At 43.5% G+C, this 9265-nt stretch overlaps 1 protein-coding gene across 1 annotated transcript in view; it reads right to left on the reverse strand.

Annotated features, from left to right (window-relative positions):
- LOC126278898 (dynein beta chain, ciliary-like) overlaps positions 1–9003 on the reverse strand; it is a 195301-nt gene extending 186298 nt beyond the window's left edge. Inside the window, exon 1 of the mRNA XM_049979173.1 lies at positions 8888–9003. Coding sequence (XP_049835130.1) covers positions 8888–9003 — 116 coding nt within the window. The remainder of the gene's footprint in view (positions 1–8887) is intronic.
- Between the last annotated feature and the right edge of the window lie 262 nt (positions 9004–9265).

Below are 9265 nucleotides of genomic sequence, written 5' to 3' on the forward strand. Positions count from 1 at the left end.
TGTTTACTAATATGTAAGATCTGAGGAATGAATTTCTTGTAACCGAGAAAACCTACTATTTACTAAGAGAGCAAGATCGTAGAAAATTCTGAAGTAGTTTTCCCTTATGTGAACGACGTTAGCTGTTTTGCCATTAACTTGAAAGAATCTCTGTCGTTCGATATAAGATTTCTGATTGAAGGAATTATCTTTTTTTTCCTTTTTTTAGTGAGTTATCAAATACGGATGTATCATATGTAACTTTCAAAACAACTTAAAATTGATATCCAAAACAGTTACTTGTTGTTGTAGTCATCAATCCGAAGACTGGTCTGATGCAGCTCTCCATGCTACTCTATCTTGTACGAGCCTCTTCATCTCAGAATATTTTAGCCTATATCCCTCTGAATCTGCTTACTGCTCCTCTCTCTTGGTCTCCCTCTACGATTTTTACCCTACTCCCCCCCCCCCCGCCCCTACCCCTCTTCCCTCCAGTACTAAATAGGTGATGTCTTGATGTCTCAAGATTGTGGCCTATCAATCGATACCTTCTTTTCGTCACAAGTTGGGCCACAAATTTCTTGTCTGCCCGATTCTATTCAGTACCTCATCATTAGTTACGTTATCTACCCATCTATCATTCAACATTGTTCTATTATTCCATACCTTGGAAGGTACTACTTTTTTTGTCTAAACTATTTATCATCCATGTTTCACTTCCATACATGGCTACACTCCAGGCAAATATTTCCAGAAAAGACTTCCTAGCACTTAAATCCATATTCGATGTTAAAGAATTTCTTTTCTCCAAAAAATGCTTTTCTTTCCATTGCCAGTCTAGGTTTTGTATTCTCTCTACCTCGGCCATCAATAGTTATTTTGCTGCCCAAGTAGCAAAACTCATGTATTATTTGAAGTGGCTCGTTTCCTAATCTAAATGCCTTAGCATCACCTAATTTAATTCGACTACATTCCATTAGCTTTGGTTTGCTTTTGTCGATGTTCATCTTATATCCTCCTTTCAAGACAGTTTCCATTCCGTTCAACTGCTCTTCCATGTCGTTTGCTGTCTCTGACAGAATTACAATGTCATCGGCAAACTCTCCGCAATATCCTTTCTTTCAGGAGTGCTAGTTCAGCATGTTTCGCAGAAGAGCTTCTGTAAAGTTTGGAAGGTAGGAGATGGATACTGGCAGAAGTAAAGCTGTGAGTACCGGGCGTGAGTCGTGCTTCGGTAGCTCAGATGGTAGAGCACTTGCCCGCGAAAGGCAAAGGTCCCGAGTTCGAGTCTCGGTCGGGCACACAGTTTTAATCTGCCAGGAAGTTTCATATCAGCGCACACTCCGCTGCAGAGTGAAAATCTCATTCTGGGAACATCCCCCAGGCTGTGGCTAAGCCATGTCTCCGCAATATCCTTTCTTTCAGGAGTGCTAGTTCAGCATGTTTCGCAGAAGAGCTTCTGTAAAGTTTGGAAGGTAGGAGATGGATACTGGCAGAAGTAAAGCTGTGAGTACCGGGCGTGAGTCGTGCTTCGGTAGCTCAGATGGTAGAGCACTCGCCCGCGAAAGGCAAAGGTCCCGAGTTCGAGTCTCGGTTGGGCACACAGTTTTAATCTGCCAGGAAGTTTCATATCAGCGCACACTCCGCTGCAGAGTGAAAATCTCATTCTGGAAACATCCCCCAGGCTGTGGCTAAGCCATGTCTCCGCAATATCCTTTCTTTCAGGAGTGCTAGTTCAGCATGTTTCGCAGAAGAGCTTCTGTAAAGTTTGGAAGGTAGGAGATGGATACTGGCAGAAGTAAAGCTGTGAGTACCGGGCGTGAGTCGTGCTTCGGTAGCTCAGATGGTAGAGCACTTGCCCACGAAAGGCAAAGGTCCCGAGTTCGAGTCTCGGTCGGGCACACAGTTTTAATCTGCCAGGAAGTTTCATATCAGCGCACACTCCGCTGCAGAGTGAAAATCTCATTCTGGAAACATCCCCCAGGCTGTGGCTAAGCCATGTCTCCGCAATATCCTTTCTTTCAGGAGTGCTAGTTCAGCATGTTTCGCAGAAGAGCTTCTGTAAAGTTTGGAAGGTAGGAGATGGATACTGGCAGAAGTAAAGCTGTGAGTACCGGGCGTGAGTCGTGCTTCGGTAGCTCAGATGGTAGAGCACTTGCCCGCGAAAGGCAAAGGTCCCGAGTTCGAGTCTCGGTCGGGCACACAGTTTTAATCTGCCAGGAAGTTTCATATCAGCGCACACTCCGCTGCAGAGTGAAAATCTCATTCTGGGAACATCCCCCAGGCTGTGGCTAAGCCATGTCTCCGCAATATCCTTTCTTTCAGGAGTGCTAGTTCAGCATGTTTCGCAGAAGAGCTTCTGTAAAGTTTGGAAGGTAGGAGATGGATACTGGCAGAAGTAAAGCTGTGAGTACCGGGCGTGAGTCGTGCTTCGGTAGCTCAGATGGTAGAGCACTCGCCCGCGAAAGGCAAAGGTCCCGAGTTCGAGTCTCGGTTGGGCACACAGTTTTAATCTGCCAGGAAGTTTCATATCAGCGCACACTCCGCTGCAGAGTGAAAATCTCATTCTGGAAACATCCCCCAGGCTGTGGCTAAGCCATGTCTCCGCAATATCCTTTCTTTCAGGAGTGCTAGTTCAGCATGTTTCGCAGAAGAGCTTCTGTAAAGTTTGGAAGGTAGGAGATGGATACTGGCAGAAGTAAAGCTGTGAGTACCGGGCGTGAGTCGTGCTTCGGTAGCTCAGATGGTAGAGCACTTGCCCACGAAAGGCAAAGGTCCCGAGTTCGAGTCTCGGTCGGGCACACAGTTTTAATCTGCCAGGAAGTTTCATATCAGCGCACACTCCGCTGCAGAGTGAAAATCTCATTCTGGAAACATCCCCCAGGCTGTGGCTAAGCCATGTCTCCGCAATATCCTTTCTTTCAGGAGTGCTAGTTCAGCATGTTTCGCAGAAGAGCTTCTGTAAAGTTTGGAAGGTAGGAGATGGATACTGGCAGAAGTAAAGCTGTGAGTACCGGGCGTGAGTCGTGCTTCGGTAGCTCAGATGGTAGAGCACTTGCCCGCGAAAGGCAAAGGTCCCGAGTTCGAGTCTCGGTCGGGCACACAGTTTTAATCTGCCAGGAAGTTTCATATCAGCGCACACTCCGCTGCAGAGTGAAAATCTCATTCTGGCCTCTACGTTTTTATTTCTTTTCCCTGAACTGTAATTCATAACCCAAATTTTTCTTTGGTTTCCTTAACTGCTGTTTCACTATACAAATTGAAAAACATTGGGGATAGGCTACTACCATGTCTTACCCTTCTCAAACACTGCTCCCCCCCCCTCCCCCCAATGTACCTCGACTCTTTATATCTGCCGTCTGGTTTCTGTACAAGTTGTAAGTAGCCTTTCACTCCCTGTATTTTACCCTGGCTACCACCAGAATGTCGAAGGGAGTATTGCAGCCAACACTGTCTAGATATGCTATAAACGTAAGTTTGCCTTTATTTAATCCATCTTCTAAAATAAGTCGTAGGGTCAGATTGCATCGCGTGTTCCTAGATTTCTTTGGAATCCAAACTGATTCTTCCCCTAAGTTGGCTTCTACCAGTTTTTTTATTATTCTGTAAAGAATTCGTGTTAGTGACTTATTGAATTGATAGTTCGGTAATTTTCACAGTCGTCAGCAACTGCTTTCTTTGGAATCTTAATTGTTACGTTCTTCTCGACGTCTGAGGGCATTTCGCCTGTTTCATACATCTTGCACACCAGATGGAAGAGTTTTGCTATGGCAGGGCTGGCTCTTCCAAGACTACCAGTAGTTTTGACGAATATCGTCTACTCCCGGCGCCTTGTTTCAAGTCCACTACTGCTCCTTAATTTCAATACATTCAGTAAATGACAACCAGTTCTCCGTAGATAAGGTCTAATACCGCGTGTCTAATACCGTGGGTTCGGTTGAGGAAGCAAAGGAGTAGTACAACAGTTGTACACATGTCATGAGGTTTGTTTGTGGTCATCGAGATACAATAGTATCCAACAAACAATGTTGTGTACATAAACGGTAGGTACCTCTCTGATATGTTCGTTAACTATTTGCCGACAGACGCCGCATTTGGTGCAACTGTGTAGTTCCCTGTAGTGATGTGATCTGCACAGCGAACGGCAAACGTTGCTATGATACATAACATGTAGTTCGTGCACGTCAGTTCCTTCGTGACATTGAAATGTGCACGTCGCTAGTATGGTTCCACGAATGGAGATATCCATAGTAAAACGTGCTGCAATTGTAGCACTTACTCAAGCAGTTTTATCTATTCGTCAAATAGCGAAACAGTGTAGTGTGTCTATAGGGGTGAGTGCAGTACACCCTTCACCGCCAGAAGACAAGAAGTAGCAATAAGAACAGACAACGGTCAGGGCGATCTCGTAAAACAACTAAAAGTGATAATAAATATATCAGAATTACCAGTAAGAGAAATAGATTCAAAACAGCATCTATTGTAGTATGCTGTGCATATTTCTGGCTGTAATCAGACTGTTTCGCCGAAGTGTTCGTTGTGGTCGTTGTTTCTCTGCGAATAAATCGATCATCGCGACCAAAAAGCAATTATGGGCACCTCCAACTGCAATTGCCATGTATCGACTGCACAGAAAGTCATATTAGCGTCTGGGAAAGGCGCGAGAAACAGAGACAGTGCTTCTTCAAGTTAACTGTGTTTATTCCTTTTCGTGATGACGCTGCTCGGAAAGTTGCCAAAACAATGTAACATGGTCGTCTTTCTCCGTAACGTAATAGTATTTAACCATAAGAACAAAATGTTGCAATCTTTTTGAAATAACGGATCGAAAAAGCTTACTTTCGCAGACAGCAACACTGCGCAAAATGGAAAGCACGTCGCATAAACTCTTTTTTTTATCACAGCTACACTACCGTATCATCCTTAAATTGACTCCTATCACTCTCATGATTTCTCCTGTAATCTTAATCATTCCAACCGCTGGACAGTGACCTCGACTACACAGTTCTATGCATTACAGGTATTAGCTGTGTGTATCCATATCGATCCTGTATTTTTTCTATGGTCATCTTCCCAATTTCCATTAGGTTCGACGTCTAGACCCTTGATCTATGTACTATCCGTTCGCCTGGCTACATGTCCCACTCATAATTTAACTTTCATTAGATACGTAATTTCATCTTCCCCTCTAGTTTGTTATTTCATCAATTTGCTTGGTGTTCTCTCTCTATCCTAGCTATGTCCATGAGCATGTCTCCTTTGTTTGTTGAGCATCGCCTCTTCAACCCCCCCCCCCCCCCTCCCTCACTGCGCCAGTTTTGAATGTTTTTCACATTACAAGTCAACATTTCACTGTCATAAAGCGAAAGAAACACTATGCAGAAACAGAAAAGTTTTATTTTGGAAACCCTATTTAGTTTACCATAACCTGCAGGCAATTTTTACTCTTTTATTTATACCTTCTGCTGTCGATGCAGTCGTCGATGAAAACTACCTTACATACAAACATTCGTTAGCTGTTTCGATAAATTCGTTGTCAACTACTCAAGACCTTCTTTCAAACCTGTTCTTTTAAGTTCTCCTCTTTGTTGTTGAATCTTGTCTGGACTAGAGACAAATAGTACAATGTCGTCAGCGAAACTAAAGCGCTTGAAATATGTTCTATTAGCTTGCGTTTGTTCTTCGCTTTCCCATTTTAAATATCTGATGACTTCCTCTGTGGCTATTGAGAATAGTTTTGATAATATTGAATCTTGTTGTGTGACTCCTCTTGCAGTTGTGAATTACTCACTATTGCTAATGTAAGCTGAAGCAATAGCGCACATAAGCTTCAGTATGTTGAGAAAGATTGAATCAGTATCGTGTTTCACAACGGCTGGCAGTATAGATTTCGTTGAAACTAAATGAAAAGCTTTATTAAAATTTGTAAATCGCATGTGAAGTAATGGTTTCTCTATTATTGAGACCACGACTTGCAAATGATCCATTGTGCTAGATCTGCTATTTAAGTCATCTTATTCGCTTCCCTGATTAGAATTCCCCAGTCAATTCTTCCATCCCCAGTTCCTTACAGAATCAAACTCTCATATATAACGCAGCTTCAGACGTCCAATTGCTTTACAAATGTAGTAATATGTTAAATATTTGACATTAAATGTGTGAGCGAATTTTATTTTTTAAAAGGCATGAAATTATGACTGAATTTTGTTGAAGTCGCTAAGTGCTCTCATTATCGAATACTAAATCAGTGTATTCTGGGTAACCTGCGCTCCATTTTAAGAAAAAGCTAGTTTTTCATGCATCTCATTGCAGATTGCCAGCTTCAAAATATATTATTCTGAATTTTTAATAGAAAATACTTGTAAGATTTATAACGAAAAACTTGGGGAGCATGCAGTAGATAATAGTTAGGAAGTGCACTACTCATGTATCAGTTATATACTGCATGCGCCTCACATTCTTGTTATAAATCTTAGAAGTATCTTCATACCTTTTACAAATTCACAATCACAGATTTTGACAACTATTTGAATAGGGGTTAGGAACCTGTATGGAGTTAGGGAAAATTATTTTATACTTTTCAGTTCAACACGAAAACTTGTTATATTAAAAATTCTTATTTAACTAATTATTTTCTGCTTTTTAGTCTTGCGTGTGTGAAATTTTTCAATTTTAAACAGCTTGACGAGATTACTACAAAGACATGTGGTAAATTACATGTTTATGTCAATTTTTCTTCATCTGAGTCAACCAATATATTGCTTCCCCCTACGTATATTTTGCGCAAGCACAAAGAAGTTAAAAATGAGAGAGATTAGGTCTCACACAGAGCCTTGCTAGCAATCTTTCTTCCCGCGAGCCGTTCGTGGCTGCAAGAAGAAAATGGGGAAACGGCAGTGGTGCACGAAGAACACTCCGCCACGCACCAGACAAGAAAGCAAATCATCCAATTCTGAACTATGTTGAAAGTCTCACGTCTGTAGCTCTCGTAAGGTTAGTTCAAAATCAATGGTAAAGTTTGTACCGAACAGACAGAGAGACTAGGGAGAGAGTGATTAAAAACATAGAAAGTGAGTTATGTATGTACCAAATTTTGTTGAAATTGTCCTAAGCGTCCCTGAGTTGTGCTTATGTGTCAGCCCTTTTTAGTCCTTAGTCCTATTCTCAGCTGTAGGGGTGCTAGGGTGGGGTGGGGGGGTGGGGGTCTTACTGGGTGCTAGTGACACACGTGCCCAGTTTCCTAGAAACTGCATGAGGCATACTAGATGTGCACCTATAACTCGCATGAGTTGTCGAAAACTTTCTGCAGCAGATAATTTACAAACATTGTACCTCTAACGCTGCGATGCAATCTGCTATACACAGCCACCGTGCAGGAACTCCAGTTGAACATGCAGTGCTCTGTGTTATGCTTCTTGCTCACCCCGCTTTCACTCCCACTCTCGCCTCTAGTGCGAATTACAGTAGAGCGTCGATTATCCGAAGTGACTGGGGGACATGGGTGTTCGGAAAACTGGTTTGTTCGGATAATCGAATTGTACATGTTTATTTGCCAAAAAGAAGTACTGTACAGTAAATTTATTCATAAAAACAGGCATCTCTTTTAGTATTACAAAGTAACATACAAAGGCAACTTCAATAGGAATATGTAGTATGTGGCACAGTTTATTAAACAAAAATATATACATATTACGTACGCATTTTGCATGAACAATACACACAGTATACGTTCCTTAGTTTGACTTTGAAAGAATCAGCTGCTGAAGACTCAGCCACAATTTTTTCTCCCTGTATTGTAAGCTCACGAATGCCGTGTCTTGACTTGAAGCGTTTTAACCAGCCAGTGCTCGCTTTAAAGTTCGAAGGCCCTCCAAGTTTTTCGTTGAAGTGCATTGCCTTCTCACACAGAATGGGACCTGAGACAGGTTCTCCATCCGATCTCTTTTGTGTAAACCACTTGTAAACAGCATCATCTAGATCTGTGTTAGTGGTGAGCTTCATAGTTTTACGGCTTGTTGATCCATCAGTAAAATCAAGCATAACTAAAATTTGCTATGCTCGTCTTTTGTTTTTTTTTTATATCCGTAATTGTCGACTTCTCCACCTTGTACTCATTGGATAAAATTGTTGCAGACTCACCTTCTTCTAACCTTTTAATAATCTCGTACTTGTCCCTCATAGAAAGGACAACACGTTTACGTTTAAGCATTTTATATCGTCAAGTTCACTTCTTCACGCAGCAGCACACAAGTGGTCGTAAAAGAGAACAGAAGGTCACTGTTTGCACCGTGAGAAGCTCTTTTTGGAGGCGCTCAATCCTTCAAACTGCGCGGAGCAGCGCGCCTCAACTCTAAGCTGGCGCAGCTGTTGCTGTGAACAGCTTTGATACTGCCGCTACTTCTACTGCCAGTGCCGAGCCGACAGAAGTGTGCTGATTGTTGAAACACAGCGACTGGCGGCTTGGCCGGTCAACAATTGCCTTGTGAAGGCCCCATTAGAAGCAATGTTCCGCCGGCGGTGGCCCAGTGCGGCGACTACTGTGGGAAACTTGGTTTGGGAGTGAGGGGGATGATGGACTGCAGGGTGGGGGAGTAACAGGTGCGAGCGAGTACACAGTTCGGTTAAGCGGACGTTCGGTTGACCGACGTTCGGGTAATCGACGCTCTACTGTAATTATTTTCAAAGATACGTTTATTAACGTTTTACAGCGATTAAATGACGATCAGTCATTTGAGAGCGATCTCTCTTCTGATCCGGAGAATTTTGATCTACGTTTGATACGTAATCGTCCGTTTGACGTCGAAAATGAGTAAAAGAGTGCGTGACGAGATACTAACGACAGCGCGCGCGTGCTGGCCCGGGAGAACAGCCTGCAGCCTGCGGCCTGAGCTGGCGGCTCGCCACAAACACCTGGTCGGTCTGCAGGCCGCGTGATGAATGTCGTCGCTGGTCCGGCGTCTGTTCGGCGAACGCCGCGTCGCTCCAGCCCAGGAAATGAGACCATTCTTCATTCCCCGTGCGCATTTCGGCGCCAGTACTTTTCCCGCGCCGCACCTCTGATATCCCACTTGTTTTATGCCCGCGGCCTTTCTTTGCCTTTATGAGACAGCGCGGCAACGCCTTAATCGAGTTCTGGAGGCGATAAGGGAATTTATTTCAGGCTGACTCTACCGGTCAGGGAAGCGGAATGGAGACTTTGCAAGCGAAGTAAACGACGTCACCGAGGCGCTTTGCTGGTGCTTCACCGGCTCGGTGGTGTTCACAAACATCACGATACCGCCGCAGC

The sequence above is a fragment of the Schistocerca gregaria genome, chromosome 6 (genome assembly GCF_023897955.1).
Source record: "Schistocerca gregaria isolate iqSchGreg1 chromosome 6, iqSchGreg1.2, whole genome shotgun sequence".
Taxonomy (NCBI): Eukaryota; Metazoa; Arthropoda; class Insecta; order Orthoptera; family Acrididae; genus Schistocerca; species Schistocerca gregaria.